General features: G+C 40.0%; 2 protein-coding genes across 3 annotated transcripts in view; one reads left to right on the forward strand and one right to left on the reverse strand.

Annotated features, from left to right (window-relative positions):
- The window catches only part of vps13d (vacuolar protein sorting 13 homolog D), a 48,533-nt gene extending 37,642 nt beyond the window's left edge, over window positions 1-10,891 (forward strand). Inside the window, exons 65-69 of the mRNA XM_079803475.1 lie at window positions 2,802-2,934; window positions 3,059-3,251; window positions 8,103-8,234; window positions 8,816-9,056; window positions 9,297-10,891. Of these exons, the coding sequence (XP_079659601.1) occupies window positions 2,802-2,934; window positions 3,059-3,251; window positions 8,103-8,234; window positions 8,816-9,056; window positions 9,297-9,428 (831 nt within the window). The 3' untranslated portion in view covers window positions 9,429-10,891. The remainder of the gene's footprint in view (window positions 1-2,801; window positions 2,935-3,058; window positions 3,252-8,102; window positions 8,235-8,815; window positions 9,057-9,296) is intronic.
- A 2,077-nt stretch (window positions 10,892-12,968) lies between these two features.
- dhrs3a (dehydrogenase/reductase (SDR family) member 3a) lies at window positions 12,969-23,697 on the reverse strand. 2 transcript variants are annotated; one of them, XM_079803232.1, is made up of 6 exons: window positions 21,836-23,697; window positions 18,193-18,336; window positions 17,484-17,603; window positions 16,504-16,742; window positions 16,295-16,420; window positions 12,969-13,869 (listed from the first exon to the last, which is right to left on the reverse strand). In XM_079803232.1, the coding sequence occupies exons 1-6, from the start codon at window positions 22,031-22,033 to the stop codon at window positions 13,785-13,787; spliced, it is 912 nt and encodes a 303-aa protein (XP_079659358.1). In that variant the 5' UTR covers window positions 22,034-23,697; the 3' UTR covers window positions 12,969-13,784. The 2 variants fall into 2 exon arrangements, with proteins under 2 accessions (XP_079659358.1, XP_079659359.1); XM_079803233.1 differs by having other exon boundaries at window positions 16,504-16,625; window positions 21,836-22,453.

Below are 23,697 nucleotides of genomic sequence, written 5' to 3' on the forward strand. Positions count from 1 at the left end.
CAGAGCTGTAACTGCAAGACATGAATTCACTGAGTGCAAGGCATAACGAAGAAGCAGGTCTGTTCAAATGTAAATTAGAAACTGAAGTTGTTTATTTCACTTCTTATTGAATATGTTTTTGAAGAACCGTCCAAGCAGTCTGCCTGAAAAGAACACTAGAACTAGCCACATGTTGTAATTTGATGATTTCTAGGAGAAGAATGGGAACAGCATTGGAAGGTCACCATGATGTTCACCAGCAATCTGACCTGATTTTCTTCCTAATATGTAATAAAGTGGTGAAGGTTCAGTGAAGTTTATTAGTTTTGGTCTCCCTGTGTAAACAGGCAGGTTTCTGCATGTTTACAGAATCATGTGGACACTGGCATTTGATTGTTTCGTAAGCATAAGTTTCTCTGAAACTTTCTCATGAACATTATAAGAAGTTTATTTGAGCAGATGGAATTTGCTCATGACACTAGTGTGTGAATGTGTGTACTCATATGTGGCTGCAGTTGTGTGTGGTCAGACCTGAGCCTCCACTTCATGTCTTGCAGCCAGCTCTCAGCATGTCTGTCTAACAGGCCATCGCACCACGTCCTTCATTGGCAGCCAGCTCACTGTCAGACAGCGCTTTTGTGTGCTTTTCCCTCTGTCCTCTCCCTCTGTGCTCTCATTTACTTTCCTTCCAGCCACACTCGCCAAGCTCATGCTTTAAGTACTCATAGCATGGGACAGCACTAGGTCTCAATCAGCACTTTCACATTTGCACTTGACCCGTTCTCATTTCACTTTCACTTAGTTTGTTTAATTATGCTCATCATACTTAATAATTGTAGTTGATATTTAATAATAAAAGTCAGATGGATATGCAGTCAATTTCTTTGACTTCAGCTCATCTTTGGCTGTAGTATCTTTTAAGGTATTTGCTAATTACCTACTGAACTGCTGAAGAAATGCTTAGGTCTGCTTGAAAAAAAGAATCCCTCTCTCTGTTGGCTGCTCTTTTGCCACTAACTCAATTTCATGAGTATAAAAAAATGATTACTCCCCCTGGAGAACTTCCAGCAGCATGAATAAAAATGTTTTGCCAAAATCATCCACCAACTGAATAAGGCTCCATGACATGCCGCTTGGGGTGGAAAAACTTTAATGAAAGATATAAAAGGCATTTGAGAGCTTTGGTTTGATCAAGTGCCTAGAAAGCTTGAGGTTTATTGTATTTGCAAAGATTACTATTAGTTTTTGTAACTTATGTCAGTGGCCACCCAGAATTTATTTTGGAACATGTGCAGTCATCAGGAATCCTCTGTTGTTAGTTTTACCTTTATGGGAGCCTGGGCCTTTTTAATAGGTATTTCAGCTAAAGCACACTCCATTGACTGCAATGCGTGTGTGCCTCCAACCATCTCCATGGGGTTTTTTTAATAGCACCTATACTTTAAACATCCATTTTAATTTTCAGCAATGATATTTCCATCACTGTTTCCATGTCTGGAACAGCTTTAAACTCTCTTGCTGGATTTACCTTTAACTGCTTGTACAGCTGGGTACATCTCTGTCAGACTCACCCACTTTATGGCAATCACATCATGGTTTTCATTCCTCTACATCTTCTTTTTCACACATAGGCACTGGAACACATTCTCACACACCTCTAGGGGCCCTGCTTTGAGATAGGATAGTCTAATGGCTCAAGCAGGGGTGGTTGGGGGGGGGGGGGGGGGGGGGGGGGTTATAAACTTGAAAGTGTTCTGATCCTCCTCTCCCTCCCGCAAACTCATATCTGCTAAATGTATTGGTATAATTTCACAGCCAAGCTTTAAAAAAAAAAAGGGAAGAAGGCAAGAGAGGGAGGTGGAAGAGGAGGAGGAGGAGCAGAGAATCTGAGCTGGCCTTCAGATGAACTCGCCAGGGACTTTGCTTGGAGGGGTCATCCCAAGTTCATGCCTGGCTCTTGCTTGAATTCTGCAGAATGTGCCTGTGTTTATAAAGTGCTCCGGCTGCAGTAGGGAGCTCACTGGGCCTGTAACACAAACTCCCTTCCAGGAGGCACCTGCAGGGGACCTGAGGGGGGCCACTCTGGGCAAAGTCAGGTCAACTGTGCCACGAGGGGGGAGTGCCGCCCCATTAGACAAATTACAGCCTGATATATTTGACAGATGGATGAGATGGTGTGTAAAATCAGTTATCTGTAAAATTGATGTGTATCCTTAGTTCAACACTGGAAGGGTTTGAGAAACATTGTGGTTGCCCAGAATGTGGCACCTTGCAAATAAAGTTTGAGTGACTGTGACTGTAGACATTGGAAATAAATTTGTCTCATGAACTCACAGGAAAATGGAATAGTTGGTTTTCAAGATTTCATTTAACTGCAGTCTACAGTATAAACAGTTGAAGAGCTACATAAACTTTTGCTGAAAATGAGACGTCAACCACAATAAGTCATTTTATGTGTCCTAAAATAGACAGTCCACTCCTTAAGGTCAATGCAGGCAGTCCACTCCTCCTTAGGGTCACTGTGGGGGGTTTTCACTAACTGAAAAGACCAGTGTCAGCAACTGTTCCAATTTCTGATGTTTTGACAAAGATTCTGTATAGATCTATTTCATGCCACTTGTGGTTTGGCTTGAATTGTTTGCTGCTTGTAAGAATTAACTTATTAATACTGCATAATTATAGAAATGTCTTAATTGGATTATATTTCCATGATTAATTTAAGTGGCAATGCTTCTTTCTGGCACAATGATTGTTCATTGTAGTACATGATAATCTACTATTCTTTTCTTTTGCTGTTGTTATATGTTTATCTGCCTGTGCAGTTTGCAGGTACCTTATCAGATGGATTGGGCAAGACAATGGACAATCGGCATCAGACTGAACGAGAGTGCATTCGTTATCATGGAGCCACCAGTGGAGAGCACCTTGTGGCAGGGATTCATGGTCTTGCTCATGGTACATAATATATTGAGTATATGAAATGATAAATGTTTTGAAGACACTTTATTGTACCATGATTTGTCCACTCATATCAAACTAACCTCTGGTTCACCCTCAACTTGGTATCATTGCTGTGTAGGCATCATTGGTGGTCTGACCAGTGTGATAACGTCAACGGTGGAGGGAGTGAAGACTGAGGGGGGTGTCGGTGGATTTTTCTCCGGTCTAGGGAAGGGATTGGTCGGCACAGTGACAAAACCTGTGGCAGGAGCTTTGGATTTTGCCTCTGAAACTGCACAAACTGTCAGAGACATGGCCAGCCTAAGCAACAGGTATTTTACACTCAACTATGTATTCAGGTTATTTTTTTCTATTATGGAAAAGGATGACAGACATATTTAGATGACTGGCATATCCATGTCCTTGTTCAGGGTGCCAGAGCCCGTGTCCAAGATGGAATACAAATCAGAGACTAATTTTTCAAAACAACAGCAGGAAATCAGTCTGACGAAATTGATTAAAAAACCTTAGAAACTATGCAGTGAATGTCAGATTGCTCAGTGACACCAATCACCTCATTTTCAATGTCCATCTAAAATAAAAAATATTTTAGTTATTATTATTATTATTATTATTATTATTATTACTACTATCAATTTTGTTATATCTTCTAAACATTGCATCACATGCAGCTTGTGACATGCAGCTTGTGATTTGCATCAGATCATTTTAAATTCTTAAAACTACTGACATTAAAAGTCATAAAGATCATAATGCAGCATGTTTGTAGTCACGCAGTCAGTTACATCATTGTCCAGACAAAAGTCAGTGGAATAAATCCTCTTGTTGAGCGCTTGCTTCAGCACGAGAACCATCACCATTTCAGTGGAAAAGGGGTATCTGTGGACGGTTCAATGTTTATAGCTCTTACAACATTGCAGAGCCTTTGTGACCTCTCTGTTGATGTGCCCATAAATCCCACCTGCCTTTTGATGAGTTTAGCTTGTGGCTAGCCGAGCTCTACACTAATGAACACCTGCTAATGATCCAAAGCACAGTCCAGAACTGGTCGAAGAACTTGCCTACTGTTTTAAGAGCAGCCTTTAGGGTCTCACCTTCACTTCATCCTCTAAAGCCAGCCGCTCTACCTGAGGTTTTATGAGGGGGCCCAAATGCAGGTCATATTACACAGGCTGTCTGGTATGTAAAGCCATTTGTTCTTCATTTGCCTATGTATATGTGCAGTGGGGAGTGTTTGTGGTTTTACTGCGCCATCTAAAGAAGGAACGAGTTTCAGGTCCTCTCGCCATTCCCCTTGAATGGAGTGTGTGTGTGTGTGTGTGTGTGTGTGTGTGTGTGTGTGTGTGTGTGTGTGTGTGTGTGTGTGTGTGTGTGTGTGTGTGTGTGTGTGTGTGTGTGTGTGTGTGTGTGTGTGTGTGTGTGTGTGTGTGTGTGTGTGTGTGTGTGTGTGTGTGTGTGTGTGTGTGTGTGTGTGTGTGTGTGTGTGTGTGTGTGTGTGTGTGTGTGTGTGTGTGTGTGTGTGTGTGTGTGTGTGTGTGTGTGTGTGTGTGTGTGTGTGTGTGGAGAAGGGACCTGCATTCGGAGCGTGCCTGCCACAGTGCGGCCAAGAGTTCAGCCAGAGTTCACACAGAAAATGTGCAGGATTCATGGGTCACAGCGGATGCAGTCTGACCCAACTATTACATCTTCTCAATAACACATTTGCAGGTAGCACTTCTGCAGCAAATCTTCACGTCCTCTGTCTTAAGGGATCAATTTCTATGCATCAACAACTGGTCATGGTGATTCCCAGTTGAGCTTTCTTCCCTTTCAGTCTGAAATGTTCATGATGTTAGCCACATTTTGTACGTTCTCTTGCAAGCCATGTCAGTTGTAGATTTATGAAGTGATGTTTGGTCAGGAGTATGTGTCATATGTACTCTCTCAGATCGCAAACAGGAAATAAACAAGTAAATGAGAAGCAGACTGTAGCGAGGTCAGGAATAGTGGAGGTGTCCACACAATCGTTTTTGCTCTCCTGCCCTGCTAGTGAACTCAGCCTCCCACATCAGTTCCCCGGACCACATATCCACCCCCTACACACACACACACACACACACACACACACACATAACATACACCATTCCCAACTGCACTATGCAATCCAGGCAGGCTTCCAGAGGCAGCTCAATTACAATCTCAAAACAAAAGCAAAGAAGTGCTGGGGGTTGGTGGGGGCAGCAGTAGGGGCTCAGACTTTGACTGAATAAGCATCCTGTTCCCCACCTTTAGCTGTCAGTTCAGTTTGCATTTTCCTTTACCTCAAGCTTTATTAAAAGAAAGTCCCTCATCTGGTTTGCCTTTTGACTTGCATTTGACTGTCAAGGCATCAAGGAAAACTTGACAGTCTGCCTTCCCTAAGTTTTGGTAAACCTCAAATTCCTTCACAGTAAAAGATGACAGTACTTGTTCTGTGGCATTTAATCGAGACAACAGCATTAATAAAACGGTGGTTAATTTCCTTGCTGTTGTAAACAAGAAGCATGTGCACTTTTGATCCTTTTACTGTACCTACTAATGCAACATTTTGGAAATCAGATACTAAATACAAATTGATTACACAGTTGACCCACAGTTGACCCAGTAAACCAAAGATAAAGGTCATAAAGATAAACAAATATTAGTCAGCCAAGCATGAAACATCCTAGATGAGCAAACTTGATGTCTTACTACAAGTCAAGTGTGTTTACATTAGGGATGTGCGAGACTAGTCGACTAAACAATACTGCTGCTGCTAGTCGACATTGGAAATACTATTAGTTTTCCTTTTTTTGCACATTTATTATTCTAATATTTTTACAAAGGCTGCGAAAACAAAATCACTGTCATGTTAATGTTACTTTTTTTAAAGTTTTATTTTTCTGTCTGGAGCAGAAAAGTAAATTATTTCATCTCAGAACATACATTTTCTGTCACTTGCAGTGGCCTCCGAAAAATGTCCACTAGGAAGATGAGCAAGCTTGAAGTATTTTAACTTAGAAGAAAACGGAAAAGTTTTATGTAGGCTATATCAAACTGGCATAGAATAATTAAGCCTGCTAATAGGCTTGTTATACTAAAAGTTATCAGGGACAATACCGGTATGAGATTTTATAGTGGTTTAAATTGGACACATCATGAATGAACATACTTGACAACAACAGATTTTATATCAACATCCTAACAAATAGAATAAACTTAAATAATATATAATTGCCGGTACACATAAAGCTTTTCTGCGATTTTGCCGGCTATCATACAGATACTTTTGATGCATTAAAAGTAGGGCTGGGCATTGACAGAAATTTCATGATTCAAATAGGTTTCTGTTCAAAAGCTTGTGATTTCGATTCAATATCAATCAATTGGGCCTATCAGGTAGACTACATTGCAAATTTCCTCAAGGAAAAAAAATAACTCTCAACTAATGCTGTAAACTAAACAGGGAATCCCAGTTAGTACAGCACTATAACATTATAGGTTAATATAAACTGATGAAGGAAGTTTTTATAATAATGTTATGATATAGTACATTTTTAATGACAATTATGTTTCTACTCATTTTTTTAAAATAAACGTTTAAATGCTGGATCGCATAAAACATGGCAGATTTATTCAAACATTAAATATTGAATAACAGGTTAAGTAAAAATACAAAGAATAGGCAGTATAGTGCATATATTTAGCGAAGTCCTCTACTCTAGAGTTCATTTTCAAGCTGCCTAACAGGTTTTGAATGGCTTTTCTGAGTTAAATGTACAGCACTCAAAAACCTGCTGTAGCTCGATTGTGACAGATTTTTCTTTGGGACAGCAGAGATGGTGCCCTAATTCTCTTATACTCCAGCAGGCATGCTTTTAGTGGCTATGTCGGTGAAGAACCAAGTTAAACACCTACGTACAGCAGCCTTTCACATTACGCCCCGCCCTCAACCCATTTTGCTCATGATCTTTCTCGGAAAGAAGCAAGAAGTAAGAGCTGTTTGTTTGCACCCATTGACGGCTGACTGGCCAGGCTCCAAGCCCTGTGCCTGACCTAGAGTTGAACCCTATTGTTCCAATCCCACAATCGGGTGCGGGGCATTGTGCTTGATCGCCTCCAGAGCAGTGGGAGAGGCTGGAGAGAGAGAGAGTAAGAGAGGTTAAGAGTCTCCCTGGGTCTGTTACAGTCCTGTCATGCACAGGGCCAGATCTCATGACTTACGGTTATGATTATGAACCGTGGCTTGCTCTCAAAAAGAGAGCGAAGTCCATGTGGAAGTTCTGGCTTTTTTTAAGGAAAAAACAACAACACTGCAGTCTCCTTAAAATGTCATAATGAAGTAACCAGTGGCTTCAGAATATTTGATTTAGTTGCTAATGCTAAAATTTGCCAGGGTGCTGCTGTTTTCTTTCCATGACATCAGTAGAGTTTATTGCAAGTTCAATGAGTCAATTTTTTTTTCTCCAATATTAAAAGGGTTTGCAAATGTGACCCACTTCGAGATTTCAGGTTAGTCCATCCTCGGTTATCCTTCCTCTCTAGTGCCTTGCATTCTGAGCTCTTGATGAACAGAGGCAGCTGCATTCATCCGGGCTTCAGTTTAAACAGAACAGAGAAATGCAGTACACTGCCGTCTTTGTGAATCAACTGGAAACCATCAGCTCTAATCAAATGCCTGCTGGCCCAGATTCAAGCCAGATGTAGGAATTCCACTTGGCCCACCAGTGGCAGCCAAAGAGAAGAGAGGGGTTGTTTGCAGGAGAAGCGAGACCCAAGCTTTGCATTGGCACTGCCGGCTGCTGGCTAGTCCCATCAGCTTTGGCCAGGACCTCCAGAACTCTGGAGCTATCATGCCCCTGACCATCAATTGAACTGCAGACCTAAAACCAACATGGTGTGGTTGAATGTGAAACAGAATTGAGTGATATTATATGTTGGCAGGAGTCGTGAGTATGTGGGTTTTTTGGATTGTGCCACAACAGGTGTTATTTCAAGAGACTCAGTTGTTCTCTTTAACGGGAAATGGAGGGAAAAGAGAAAAAAGGTCCAGGCTTTCCAGTAAAAAGGTGCTATATTCCAACTTGGATTCCCCAACGTTAACCCTCTTAAGGCTGTTGGTTTTGTAAGTAATGATCCTTGTGTGTTTTGTGTGTGTGTTTCAGGCTGAGCGTGCAGCGAGTAAGGAAGCCGCGCTGCTGTAAGGGCCCTCAGGGGCTGCTGCCTCGATTCTCCTCCCTACAAGCAGATGGACAAGAACAGCTCTTTCACTTAACGGATAATATCCATTCTGAATGGTGAGTATCCTGTCTGACGGTAAAGTCAGGATAGGCTCTTTTGTGAAATTCTTCTTTTCTTTGTTATTGAATGTAGGATTAAAAACAAACTGAAAACGTGAAGAACATTTTCCAGATGGTTCTTCTAGTTCAAGGATTACAATGAAGGTTTTCTTTGGGTAAGGGACATGGGGGTATTGGTTGGAAGCATCAGGGCTTGTTTCTCTGTTCAAAGTGAGACCGAAAAGACATTTATCACTAAAGAGGCTAATCCATCCAGATCAGCAAACCCCCTGTTGGCCCACCTGACCTCTCTCCTCAGAGGTGCCACAAAGGCCATTAGTCTCCTCAGCTTCAGCCTGCACGATTTAGTCCTGCGGTCTCTCACACACTGGAACTGTCTTTATGTTGTCTGTTTAATTTGATGTGCTAATCTTTTCTTCTCTGAACACTTAATCCTTTTTCACAAATTTGCATCAAAATCCGTGGGCGAATTTGTTCCCAATTTCGGATGTTGAAATCTGCTGTGCAGGGCATAATACAGTTTCTGCTCTTCGTAAAGCAATGGTGTAATGATCATATGCCTGTTTTTTTTTCTGTAGTTTCATTGCAGTGGAGCCCATAGACACGTACTGTGTGCTGATCTCCTCCAAAGTGGTGTATTTCCTCAAGCCTGGAGAATTTGTGGATCGTGAAGCAATCTTTTTAGAGGTCAAATATGATGATCTTTATCATTGTCTGGTGTCCAAAGACCATGGGAAAGTATATGTACAGCTTACTAAGAAAGCAGAAAGCACTAGTAGTGGAGTGGCCATTCCAGGTCCATCACACCAGAAACCTATGGTAAGTGACGTATCCCTCTGTGTTCACATATAAATAGTAAAAAAAAAAATATTACTACATGGTGCAATATGAAACATTTGGGGTGAATTTTCAGCAAATAATACCTATATGATGAGATCTACCAATACTGAATAATGAATATAGGTAATGCATGATTATGGTCATACTGACCACTAGTAACTATTGTTCATTGTACATTTTGCTAATTCCATTCCAAATGTCATTTGTTGTTTCTCATAGGTCCATGTGAAAAGCGAGAACCTTGCCATCAAGATTTCACAAGAAATCAATTACGCCAAGAGCCTTTACTATGAACAGCAGCTCATGCTGCCTCCCAGTGAGAATGAGGATAGCTTATTATTAGACTCTTAACTACACTGACCCGCAGGTGTTTCTCACTCATTTTTCAACCGCTACTTCCTTTTTTCTGTTTCTGTGAAAGGACAGTAATAAATCAGCAGAGCGTAATCATCCACTTAGGCCAGTGTACGGGACATGCTCACAGCATGAGGTTTGTTCAGTGAGTCAAACTAGTCTAGAGGGGCTGCTGTAAGCTCCGGCAAGCACAGATTTAACTTGAATATGCAAGTATTTTAAGTTCCTTGCAATACTTAGAAGTAGAATTCATTTTGTTTGTTTTACAATTGGTGTTAGTCGCTAGATGTGCACAGCTAGTCTGACACTGTACAGTATATGCTTGTGTATAGATCCTCTATGTACATATATAGGCACACCAATAGGACTATCTGCCATGTATATAAAATGTTAAAATGAATTATATGGTATAAAATTTAATCTTGGATTGCTGTACAAAACTGCCTTTAAAGAAAAGTTAATTTTGCTCTGAATACCGGAGTGGTCGGGAGGTTATGATTGAATTGCACTGATACAAATGTAGGGAACTTAAGCTGCTCTCACCATTCACCGGTGACTCAACATTAACGCAGACACACACACACACACACACACACACACACACACACACACACACACACACACAACACAGAGAAGAGCAAGTGTTGGAATTACTGACATTGCATTTTTCACCCTCAAAAACATCTGTCTGATGTTTTTCTTCTCTCAGTTTCTTATTTTCTTGTCTTTTCTATATCCAATGAAATGTAAATTATGAATGAATAATTTGGTGTTTCTTCAATTTTCTAGTTTTCCCTTTATTCGGTTTTCTAACCAAGATCTTTTAAAAGTTCAAGCTTAACATTTGAAACACATTTAACATATTTCAATAAATGAAATGATGGCACTCTGTAGTGCATACAATTATGATTCTCTTGCCTTCATAGATGTGCTCTTTGTGTCATACAATCAACATAAAGTTTATTTTTACACCACAAAGAGACAATAATCTCTTCTATTTATTTTTTTCCCCCCATCTCAAACATTTCTTATTTTACTCACTGTTTTAAATTGAACAGTATCGTGTAATTGATTGTTTCACTGAATGAAGAGATTCATTTTAAGTTGTTACAAGTTGTTACCAAAGATCAGACACTACTAATGTTTTCTCTTTTAAAGAGTCACCTTCCTCGCTTATCTTAACTGTATATATACTGGTCTATCAGAACAAAACTTAGATTTTTAACTTCTGTGACAGTGCCTCTGAGAACACTGGTCAATATAATTTAATTCAATATAAACAATACTAATGTGTTTTCTAAATTGTCTATTATTTAAATACCCTACAAACGTTGTAGTGGGCTACAAAGCTGGTTTCCTCTATAACTGCACAATATGCAAAGTAAATAGTGTGTACATTTATTTTGTTGTAATATGCAAATGTGTAAAGACATAATAATAAAAGTTATCGATTAACAGCACAGTGTTTGTATTTATTGTGTTTTTGTTTTGTTTTTTCTTAATTTTTCTGCTTCCCTTCTCTTAGTGAGATGGCTGTTTGTGGGCTACATCAACTTCGGGGGTAATGTAGAATAGTTGAACTTTTTTTAATCATTTTTAGCGTCCAGTCTTTAGCGATGCTTGCTCAACTTGCTCCATTTGTGAGACTGGCGGTGCTGCTGTCGGCCGCTAAAGGTTAATTCACGCCAAGTAAAAAGGGCGGGAATTAATTGATGGACCATGTTTAGCTGTGAGATGCAAGATGATAATTTGCTTGGAATGGGATTTAAAGGTATAAAATAAGTGAATATAATATGAGCATCTCTGGCATTAAAATCTATTGAATTATAGGCCTACATGGTTGTTTCATGGTTGTTTCTTTAAAGCTGCTGTCCGTGACTTTTTTTTTTTCTTCAAGATTTACAAAAATTATATAATGAGAATGTACAACATGAATCCATTTTCCAAACCGTGTTTTTGGCTTAACCTGAATCATTATGGTACACTTATAATAAGTGTTTATATTGGGACTATTCAGACCGGTCGGTATAGAACCGCTGCGGAGGAGCACAGTACCTGCGTGACTCGCCATAGACATAAACAGAGAAAAGTAGCTCCGGCTGCAATGTTCTTCGGCATGACGCATGCAGTTCTGTTTATTAACCGTCGTTAGTAGCTACATGTGACTCCAGTGGTTCAACCTTAAACCACTGCGCAAACACCCTTTTTGAGATGACTTGAGGGTGAGTAAGTTAATGGGCTAATTTTCATTTTTGGGTGAACTAACGCTTTTTTCTGGATATGCAACCACAAAAAAATCGGATTTTTGCTGGCAGTCTGAACATGGCCTTAGTGTAGCCTACATTCTTCTTCCTGACTGACGTTGATGTCAGATCAAAGGTCTTTCCCGTAAGGGCGACACACTCATTAGTTAAAGATAGATGTGCAGTGTCCACAAAGCCCATAACTCTGTACTGCTATCACTATAAGGAACAACAATGCTAGTGCTAACATTGAGCATGAATGACCATGTGCCCTATCAATACTCTTAGTACCTAGTTCTACTTTTCCACCTGTGCTGGGTCGCATTAAGCTGTTCTTTTCCCTGGGCAAAGGGTTCATCACAGGGTTAGCTGTCTGTCCAACAGCCTACTCAGATTTATCTACTATTTGGCTAACCTTGCTCTGAACTCGCCCCCTGAGATTTGAGCTGACTTCTCCAACACACATGCACTCCATGACACAGTTTCATGTCCTGATCCCATTCTCAACAGCGTCCATCATTGCGGTTAGACATGCCAAAACTCATTCTTCAGTTTTTGTCATTTGGGTTATACAACATTTTTGGTGATTATTCCCCCAGCCCTGTACATAATTTATTTTATATAGTTTATCAGAAATCAACTTTTTCTTTCAGCCAAAGTGTGTAGAAAGAAGAGTGTGATGTGAATTGGTAATCACATAATTGCAATAGCTGCTTTGTGCCTGTTATATGTCAGTTTCAGTCCCCAGTGTGCTTTGATAGCACTCTATTGTCTTCTAATACCGCAGCAGGGATGCACCGCATGGAAAGAATTTGAGGGAGAGACACCGAAAGAAAAAACATCTGCCTGTAGATTTGATTTTATGAGGTTACACGGTCTTAGAACTCGCATCCAAATTGGCAAATCGAGGCGTAGGAGAAAATTGTCAACAGGCACTGAATTACCTACCCATCTGTTTTGTGGGATGCAGCTGTATCGAAAGCGAACATCAGTTATTCAGCTAGGTGTGAGTGACCAATATGAATAAAATTACCATTTCTAGATTTGTCTATTAGCCTTCCAGTGGCTGACCCCTCACCAGTGTGCTTTCCTGTTAAGTGGAGTCAGTGTTATGACAACCCTGCCTAGCTCACAATGAGCTCATGATTGGCTGGCCCGCAGCGATGGAATGCTGACCATGAAATGCCTGTGAGTTTTGGCAGAGACGGAACAAGCACACTGCCAGGGACCGACACTTCCCTGTTTTCAAACCCACATGAACACCCACAAAATAACACTCACCAGGGTTTTTTTTAAGATCAAATACTGTTTATTTGAAATTGACGTTAATATGAAGATAGACATGCTGGAATTACTTTAAACAATTCCCATACGGCAAAAAAACACACTGTTCTGTTTAAAATATATTTCAAATATATGCTAAATATATGTGGTAAACAACACCGCTTAAGGAAACATATTTTTTAAATTCAAAATACAATTTTGTTTAAACCAAAATATATAACAAAATGTACTTCAAGGTGCAAGAGGTACAATCTTAAAATACATTTTTGGTAAATGTAAAGATAAAAATATGTTTTGCACAATATTAATACACAGTATTTAGATTGTAAAATAAAAAGCGGCCTAAAATAACTAAAACGTACGGAAATTCTATATTTATTTTTTCAACATCTATATTAGCAATTTATTTTGAAATATATTTAAGAATATATATATTTGCCGTATGTGTGTTGTTACAAAACATGTTCTTTAAATCATTAAAATCTATAAAACTCCCAAGGGCAAAACCCTGATGAAAACCTCAGAGCATTCTAAGAACCATTTCTTTCTTAACTCTAAGAGTTTGTGCTCTTTGTTATCACAATATCCAAGGAACACTTTCACCTACATGCCTGTGTGCAGTCCAGTATAGGGCAACCAAATCCAAATTCATCCACGACATAATAGTTCTTGGGAAAACAAGCCATCTTGATACGCCGTTCCCAATGACCCTTTCACAGTCTTTTTTTTGCGTCCACAAAGCAACAGATTGATGTTCCTGGACGTAGTGCTTCCTTTGCATGAAAAATTGGTTTTGAGGATTTTTCACAGTCAAGCTTTCCTGAGTTTAAGTCCGTCCTTTGAATGTGTTCATGCAAGTGTAGCTTCCTGAAAACTTATGGATCTCTTCCAGGGCAGACTGGGGCAAAAGGCTGAAAAGAAAGAAGGAAAAATAAGTTAAATGCTAAATATTAAATTGTAGAATTATTTAAAAACATGGGGTCGAAAAGTAAGACTGCATTTGACAATTTTTCTGAGATATAGACCTTATGTAGCCCCGCCCCTTGTCTTTCGTTTTGTATTTCCACAGCAAGGTAAGATCTTACAGATTTCTGAATGAACCGCTCGTTTTACATTTTACATCGTTTTACATACGTCTGACATTTGTTATGACATCCGCTTCAAACATTACAACGCTCAAGATAACTTTCGTTAACTCTATGATAAGTAAATCCACTTCACCAGCTAATTACTCTTCAACAGCGATGCCATAGAAAAATAAAGAGCTACTGCAAAAATGGCTAAAGATGGTTGTCCGCTTGTTTCTCTGCTGCATAAGATCTATAAAATTAATACATTAAATTTGGGAATAGGCCTTGTCATAAACAGACAGAACCAACAACAAGAATAAAGAAACATTTTTTAAAGATTTATTTTTGCCTTTATTTAGTTGGAGAGAGGACAGGAAGCAAAGTGTGAGACAGAAGGGGGCAGGATTGGGATTCAAACTTGGGTGGCCTGAAGCTAAATTGCGTTACATATCACCCATTCCACGTGGCTATCAGCTCCGACAATATTGTGTATCTATTATATTAAAGGAACACGCCAAATTTTGGGGACTTTAGCTTTTTCACCATATCCCCCAGAGTTAGATAAGTCCATACATACCATTCTCATCTCCGTGCGTGCCATAACTCTGTCTGACGCACCCACCGCTAGCTTAGCTTAGCACAAAGACTGGAGGTAAATGGCTCCAGCTAGCCTACTGCTCAATAAGTGACAAAATAACGCCAACATTTTCCTATTGACATCATGTACTAAGACCAACATAAAATGAAAAGTTGTGATTTTCTAGACCGATATGTCTAGGAACTATACTCTCATTCCTGCGTAGTAATCAAGGAACTTTGCTGCTGAACCATGGGTGCAGCGGCGCAATTATATTACGCAGCGCCTGAAAATAGTCCCCGGCACGCTCCCTGTGCAAGCTAGCCTGGATGCCAGCCGAACTTAGCCCCGCCCACAACATTTGAGGTCGGGCAGTTCGGTCTGGACTTGATCCGTTGTGGAGCAACCATGCCCGAACAGAAGCTGTTCGGACCAATGAAATTGCACGTCACCAAAGAGCGCTTGGGTTAAATTTGTTCTAATCCTAAACGGAGAACTTGTTCGTATATGCATTAACCTTGACTATTTCTCTCAGAAATAATGATCGTGTTGGCAAGTACTCTGTGTATCCTTAAATTGTTTTTTACAACACAGGCAAAGATCGGGGTGGGTGGGGTGGTTCTCCGGAAATAATGGCGTTTGGGGGGTAAAATGTCTGTTTTTTTGGCAGGGTTGCCTGCTAAAATTCGCATTCCTGGGTCTTAATATCACATAATTGGGGTCGCTTCAACCCGCGGATATGGAAAAACAGCCATGCGGGAAAACCACGGATTTGGCAACACTGTGTGCAGTGGAGTTCTGTTGACATTTGACAACTAACGTTATGCGTCGCTCCATTGCCCTTATTGGTTGTATGTTTATCCAATTGAGGTCTTTCCTGGTTCATCTGAAACAGGCCCCATAATCACAGCCCAACGGAGCAGTATCAGACTCATATTCTGACTAGAATTGAGTATGACAACGTCAGGCTATGTGCAAGTAGGTTGTCACGCTGGTTATGTTGACGGAAGTTAGCCTATTTTCAGGCGCTGCGTAATATCATTGCGTTCCAAACTTATCAAAGTTCCTTGATTACTACGCAGGAATGAGAGAATCGTTCCTAGACATATCGGTCTAGAAAATTGCAACTTTTCATTTTCCGCTGGTCTTAGTACACGATGTAACTATACACATCACAACATGTAAATAGGAAAATGTTGGCGTTATTTTGTCACTTATTGAGAAGTAGGCTAGCTGGAGCCATTTACCTCCAGTCTTTGTGCTAAGCTAAGCTAGCGGTGGGTGCGTCAGACAGAGTTATGGCACGCACGGAGATGAGAATGGTATGTATGTACTTATCGAACTCTGGGGGATACGGTGAATAAGCTAAAGTCCCAAAAATTTGGCGTGTTCCTTTAATATAATAGATACACAATATTGTCGGAGCTGATAGCCACGTGGAATGGGTGATATGTAACGCAATTTAGCTTCAGGCCACCCAAGTTTGAATCCCAATCCTGCCCCCTTCTGTCTCACACTTTGCTGTGTTAACAGTTAAAAGTATTCCTTTAAGTATTATAATAATTGTATTTTATTAACTATTAATAATTATGTTAAAATAATAATAAATATCATAATGTAATAATGAATATGTAATGTATATGACAAAGTGCTATTTTGTTCTGATTCCTACAGCATTGACAGTCTCACCTCTTAAGGATGACAAGAAAGTGCATGGTCCATGGCAGGACAACGAAGGCAGTGTTGGTCCTTACGGCATCCACAGTGCGCTCGGCCACCGTCTCAGGATTCAGAGGAGGAAACAGCTTAGGGAACCTAAGAGGTGATTTCATGAATTATGGGCCGCTTTAAATCCAACTAGGTCTTCATGTTTATCAACAGCAGCAGCTCGTCGTTACCTCACTCTCATGCCCTGGAACATCTCTGTGTCGGTATGGAAGGGAAGCACCGTGCTGCAGCCCACTCCAGGGCAGTCCAGCAGGCCTAGCGTCAGGCTTTCCATGAAGGCATACGAAGAGGCCTTGGACGTGCAGTAGTCGATGGCTCCAGGGATGGAGGAGAGGGAGAGAATGGAGTTAATGCACACCACGTGGCCGTTGCACAGCTCCAGCATGCGAGGCAGAAATGCTTTCGTGGTCTGTGGGGGAGACAGACACAATTACGCATTGTTCTGTTCCCTCAACCATCTTCTGGAAAATCCAACAATAACAATGAAAGCTTTAGAACTTCGGGGTCAAGAATGTGTTAATTGTCTAGGATTCTCTAGACTACCTTTGGTGAAAGTCGACAAGCATATTTTGACCGGCTCAGCAGAAATATGAGCCCACATTCATTGTTTGATCAGATGGCTTCTCTGCAAAACTCTATTTAAAACTGGCATTCTGAAAACGCCATGTGTTTGAAATTAGAGCAACAATATATTACAACGGTCCTCAGTGTGAGCTACTACTGCAGCTGAAGCCTCAGATGATCAGCTCTTGTTCTCATTGAATATGAATGTGTCCTAAAAAGCCTAGATCTTCCGAGCGGCCCATTTCCTTTGAAATATTTAACTTGCCCCTAGTTCTTTTAGAATCATCCCTTTGCTTTTGTTTGTGAATCTCTCTTGTATTTTTGTCTCTGAATGTTCTATGTGAGGAATGTTGTGTTACTTTTTCTTTCTTGGCAAAAACACACTTAAATGATGAGGAACGCTTCCAAGAATTACAGCATGCCAAGTGACTTAACGTTAAGTAACTGAAAAATGTTCTGCAAAACACAACGGAGTATCCAGAGTTCACGTTAGGTTCAAAGCGCGGTTACTGTAGTACGGCTGCACTATAATAAATTGACAGTCATGAGGGCAGCGAGTAAGTCAAGAAATGTATCAGTCTCTTACCCAGAACTGTCCAAGTGTGTTTATGTGCTGCGTCTTCAGGAGTGCGTCATCGTCACTGTCCATTAGACTTTTCCCATGAACAACAGCTGCGTTATTGACCAGAATGGTGACATCCCCAACCTGTGAGAGACCACATTGCATCCATTTAGAGTAAACGTTACAATGTGGACGAGTAAAATTATCATTTTATTTCTGTTCCAAAGAAAAGGAAAGAGAAAAATGTAATAAAATAATTTACAAAATAAAATATAATAATGTAAATACATTTAAATTAATATTTGCTAAAATAATGATATAAATAAAGAAATTGTTTCATTTGGGAAACAACATTGTACCACAAAGCAGAGAAAAAAGTCAAACTAAATATGAATAATAATTATAATAATGAACCAACATTATATAACATAATATACAATAATAATAATGTAAAATAACTAGTCCAATTATTTAATTTAGGAAACATCACGAACAGAAGTCTTTTGCAAGGAGATTATTATGTATGGCGGTCTTTGGCATCAAAAGATTTGAAAATACCTAGCCTAGCCCCTAGCGGCCACAAAGGGGGCACTAGCGAGCACCTTTCTGAAACCTAAAATGACAAATGAGACACTACAGTCTTGTGGATCGACGTACCTGAGCAAAAGCTATAAGACTTGCTGTTTGAGACATTATAAAGTCTCGAAACAAGACATGCAGAATGTAAGTATACCTTTTCCCTGAGAACTTTGGCCTGCTGGTACACCTCCTCTCTGTTGCCCACGTCGCACACAAAGTAATGACACTCTGTACCGGTCATAGAGATCTCCTCACAGGTCTCTTTTAAACATTTCTCTGTGCGGCCCCATAAAATCACCTGAGGGAGGAAAGACATGAACATCATGTACACTTTCCAAGACAGGAAGAGGAATTCTTGCATTGTGAGCTGAGGGACGACACTCTCTATGATGCATTATGCATGATTGCACATTGATGCATGTATAGGCTGCTGAGTTCCCTAAGGAGTTACTGAATAAAGTATTTCCTTATCGTATAATTGTACACGAGGTTTAGGGAGAGCGAGTGAGAGTGATAGAGGACAGGGTCAGGCTGTATAGGTCGGTTCACTCTCTGGCTATTAGATCCATCACTCAGCAAGGTCAGCAAGAGGTAATGAACACAAGCATGAGCCCATCCCCTCCCCATCCTGTCAATCTCAATCTACCTCATAAACAAACATACACACATAAAACGGTCACATGTTCTGACCTTCTGAGGAACCCTTCAGTATTCAAGGCTTTAGTGTGGGGAAATCTCACAAAACCTGTCAAGAACATGTCCGGGTCACCCCTGAAGAAAAAAAAAAACTCTTAAAGAAATAATTAACGATTATGTTAAAGGTGTTTGATTTGTTGATGTTGTTGTTGTTTTTGCATTATCACAGTAAATTCCACACCTGGGGCAGGTTCACTGAGTAAGCGGATAACCTCAACTTTCGGTTCCAAAAAAGGAGGTAACTTTCAGGGTATGTAAGTAGCCATAGCAACTCACTCTCTGAACATAACGTGCTCCAGAGTTGGTTATGTTCCAGGGTTAGTTTGCTTAAGAGATATTCAGATGTGTTTTAGATCATTTATATAGTTAATAATACAACCAAATTTGTTTCAGTTATATAATATACAATATTATATATCAATTCTAAAGTTAAATTTATAGAAGTTAAAGTTAAAATTATAACAAGGTAATGTTTAAATGTTAATTCAATTCAAATATATTTATTATTTGTTATTATCATCTCACACATGGATCTGCATTCAATTAATTAGCATCAAACAAACAATATAATCGTTATGCTCAGTGAATAAAGATTACTTATTAAACGAAGACATTGAAAAAATGATTGCATACCCACCAAATAGGTGGCGATGTGCACTAAGTAGGTTATGTAAATCGCCATTAAACAAAAGAAGAAGAAGGAAGTAGAATGGCACAATTTTTTCCATGGTGAATCATCGTTTCGTCACTCTGTTGAGAATGTCTTGTGTATAAACCGGGAACATACTCTGAGTTGTCTGAACTTAGTCACGGACACGTTGGTTTTTGGAACCAGCTTACCTGGCTTGAGTAAGCAAGGTTTGGGTTAATAAACCGAGTGTTCAAGGTATATGGCGGTAGGTTAACCTTGCTTCTCACTACTGTAATGCGAAAACATCTCATTCTCATTACAACTGAATAATATAGAAAACTTTTGCACATTTTAATTGTATTGCAGTAAAAATAATAAAATAAAAATAGCCAGAGAGCCATCCTCGCAACCCTTGTTTTAGAAAATGGATAAAATAAAAGGTCTATTTTATATAAATAAAATGTATATTTGAAAATAATTTCTTTATACAAAATATTACTTTGAGAGGGAAAGTAAAACAGGGCAAGAAAGCAACAGATGTGCTGCCTGATTCGTGTCCCACCAATGTCACAAACAGCACATGGTAAGTGTCCCATTATCAGTAAAAGTTCAAGCAACAGAGCCACTGGGACACATACGGAGGGGCAGCCTAACGCCCCCTCATTAGTGCTGGCCCAGTGGGGTCAGGCATGGGCCAAAGCCCAGCTGGGAGTATGAAAGTACCAGCCTCTATTCACCTTTACCTTCCCTCCTTTATCATTTAGCCTACATAAACTTTGTAAAATTGATGAACTTTACACACTTAGCGAATCAACACTAAACTGACTTCAGATGAATAATGACTCTTGTCTTTTTAGAGCTGCTTTACAGCAGAAATGAATTCTGTTTACATCATTAATCATTGTTGTTTTTTTTGTGTAATCCCCTCACCAGGGAAATAAAAGTTAAATACTACATAATTAATCAATATCAATATGTAATTGAGGGGCCCTGACTTCTGTCAGCTTGACTTGACTTTCATACACAGCATCGGCTCTTTTGGCTTTCCATTTGATTCTTTTCCTCTGGGCTCACACAATAACACAAATGACATCATCAGCCCTGCTCTGCAAAAGCTGGCTGACCTGCCAATGAACTTGGTTGTGGTAACCAATCTGCAAGGTGCTTCTCTGCCTACTACACCCCCTTGCAAACGATCCATTCACACACCTACACATGTTGGGCGCACATTCACACACATGAATGCAGCACATACGCATGCATTCACTCCCTCACAAGCACACTAAAATAGAGCAGCTATTCCTGACACTTGATGCTCGTGCTTTAGTGTTATTGGGCTTTTACTCTATTCTTGGAAGGAGAGATATGAGTTTTTATGTTCATTGCCAATAATCGTAATAAACAACATATTTAATGTTTTTCCCCTTCACACTCAGGACAGGGAAGTTATGGACTTCCCTGGAAGGTTAAGAAGTCACACATGATTTGAGTTCAACAAAACAGCCTTGCCTGTCAGCAGTCCATTGTTGGGAATTTGTAAAGACATAAAGGCTTAGGAAACACCTGTGTTTGTGTGCAGGAGGAATATGAAACAGAACTTAAGGCTTCACATGAGGGCAGCTACAGGTCACTATACCTCCTGTTGACTACACTGACTGAAAAAAACACACTGTGCCCCATCAGAACAAACTCGACCATTTCAAAGCGTAGGCCTATTTACACAGCCAAAAAGGTGAGTTTACGTGAATAAATAAGGTTAACACAACCCTTACTGGTCCTGTTTGGTTGCCAGTAGCCTAATGCTGAAATAATAAACAAACCGACCGATAATGGTCTACTAACATTTTGGCACTTTTACAGCGTATTCCTTTCCTTTCACATTTTTCTTTCCTACTTAAGAAATGATTTGTACTTTATTTTAAGAGCGCTGTCCATTTTTATTCATTAATTAATCTGTCTAAAACCTCACCTGTTGCCAAATAGGCGCTAACAAACATAAGTAGCGTTCGCCAGAGGAGGTTACCATAACAACAGTACGCGTCTCGGGCGCTTTCCATTACGATCAGTGTCGGAGTTAGACATAGATAAAGTATGAGAAGTAGCCTCATACTGTATCATTTTATTAAATATCTACAGATCACAAATATATCACAAAACTTTACAGTTTTGCTTTAAATGTCTGTTTTTTGGGGGGTTTTTTAGATTTCCGTTACGCGAGAACCACATTGGAAAAGTATGCAAATTTCAAATAATAGTACATTTTAAAATAATGCATTACATATTTTTGTAGCCATTTAAAAAACCCATCAAAACCTGAAATTCCTTTAAAGTATAGGTAATCCTTGGATAATTTGCACCGAAAGACGGCACTAAAAATATTTTTACATTAAAGAGCAAAATGAGTAGTGAACGTCGTTAAGAGTTGCGTTACACTGAGTAAAAACGCTAACCCAGCAGGTAAAATCTTTACCTTTCTTGCTCCTTGCTTGGCAAACTCTTTAGCCAGGTGACGGCCGATTCCTCTTCCACCTCCAGTGATGAGGACCACATCAGTGCCCAGATCTCTGCGCTTCTGGCGCGCGAAGAAGCGCACGATCGCCCTGAATAAGCACAGGAAGATCTGGAAAGGAAAAAGCAACGCGCATCCCAGCACCTTCATCTCCATCATGACTTTCAGACAATCCACGCTTTCTGCCGAGTTCTTTTGAGTAAAGCAAGCTCGTGAGAAGGGAGTGTGTTTGTAACTTGTCAGCTGTCAAAAAGCACTGGAGTTCTCGGAGAAACTGTAAATGCGTCCTGCTCTCCTGGTACTGGTTTGCAAGAAGCTGTCCCTTAAAGTGCGAGCAGGTCGATCAGCGTGCCAAGTGTCTTACCTACGAACGAAGAACTGTCACATGTGAGACGCCTCTCTGTGTCTCTCTCTCTCTCTCTCTCAAGCTCCCTCACTCATAACGCATGGAGACGAACAGAGTCTCCGTGAGCTTTATCTCAAGAGGCGGGACGGGACTCTTACAAGTGTCGTACGAAGATTGAGAGATAATTTGTGAAACATTTATTTATAATTTATGCGGCACTGTTATCTCTCATTATAAATGAAGTCATGCTGATCACTAATGGCTTAAAGGGGCTCATCGTGAGCACTGCTGGGAGACTCATTAATGTGCGCATCTATTTTGTCATCCAACTCTTCCAAACAAGACGTTTTGAGGAGAGGGAACGCGCACGGCATTTATTTACAAAATCTCTGGCAATGAATGCTCTTCGACTGTGAAAAAAAGGTTGAAATAACTTATAGGGTGATTCAGAAGGTTAATCCACGAGCAAGAATTTTGATACGGCCTCAGAGAGGAGTTTCGAGAATGACCAAACCGAGTTGTGATGTTGGAAGTGGCGCGTGTCGACGTGAAAAATGGCGGCAAACAACTTGGTTGTGAATGGTAATTAGCGATGCAAAACTTATAAACAACACATTTAAAGTTAATCACCCGCCTTTCACTGTTTGCCCTTATGTAAAGCAAATAATGTTTTCGTATAGCATGCCTTAAAATAAATCAAAATAAATAAATCTAAGAAAAATTCAGCCATGTATTTCAGAAATGAATGTATGACGTTCCATTTCCTCACTCACGATCAAATATGCGCCATCGTGGGGCTGGAACGCCGCAAAACACTCTTGGAACGCCACTGGAACGTTCTTTAGAACTTCCGCAGTTGGAAAACTTACGTAAATGTCACTTGTGGCGTGCGGTATCTTCAATGTCCTGATCAGGTACCTTTAACCGCATCAATAGTGTAATACTTAGTTTATAATAGTCACTTAATAGTCAGGCCTAGCATTTATTTAGTCATAAAAAACGACACATTCCTCAGTGTTCCTCCTCAGCAAAATTAAATTAAAGGGTTAGTTCACCCAAAAATGTAAATTCTCTCATTAATTACTTACCCTCAAGTCGTACAACACCCATAAGACCTCCGTTCATATTCGGAACACAAATGAAGATATTTTAGTTGAAATCCGATGGCTCAGAAAGGCCTCCATTGGCACAATGCACTGTACACTCTCAAAACCCATAAAAGGTACTAAAGACGTCATTACAAAGTCCATCTCACTACAGCAGGTTCTACAATAACTTTATGGAGTGACGAGAATAGTTTTTGTGCGCAAAAAAAACCCTAAATAACGACTTGTATAGTAATGACCGATTTCAAAACACTCATGAAGCTTCAAAGCGTTATGAATCAGCAAGTCCAATCATGATTCGGATCGCGTGTCAAACTGCTGAAATCACGTGACTTTGGCGATCCAAACCGCTGAATCGACTCACTGATTCA

This window comes from Gobio gobio (genome assembly GCF_949357685.1).
Source record: "Gobio gobio genome assembly, chromosome: 21".
Lineage (NCBI taxonomy): Eukaryota > Metazoa > Chordata > Actinopteri > Cypriniformes > Gobionidae > Gobio > Gobio gobio.

Coding starts and splice junctions, on each gene's coding strand:
- dhrs3a (XM_079803232.1), bottom strand. CDS start 22,033: ATGATGGAGATGAAGGTGCTGGGATGCGCGTTGCTTTTTCCTTTCCAG. Junction 17,604..18,192: donor CCAAAGTTCTCAGGGAAAAG/GTATACTTACAT, acceptor GGTCTCTCACAG/GTTGGGGATGTCACCATTCT. Junction 16,421..16,503: donor TTCCAGGGCATGAGAGTGAG/GTAACGACGAGC, acceptor ATCACCTCTTAG/GTTCCCTAAGCTGTTTCCTC.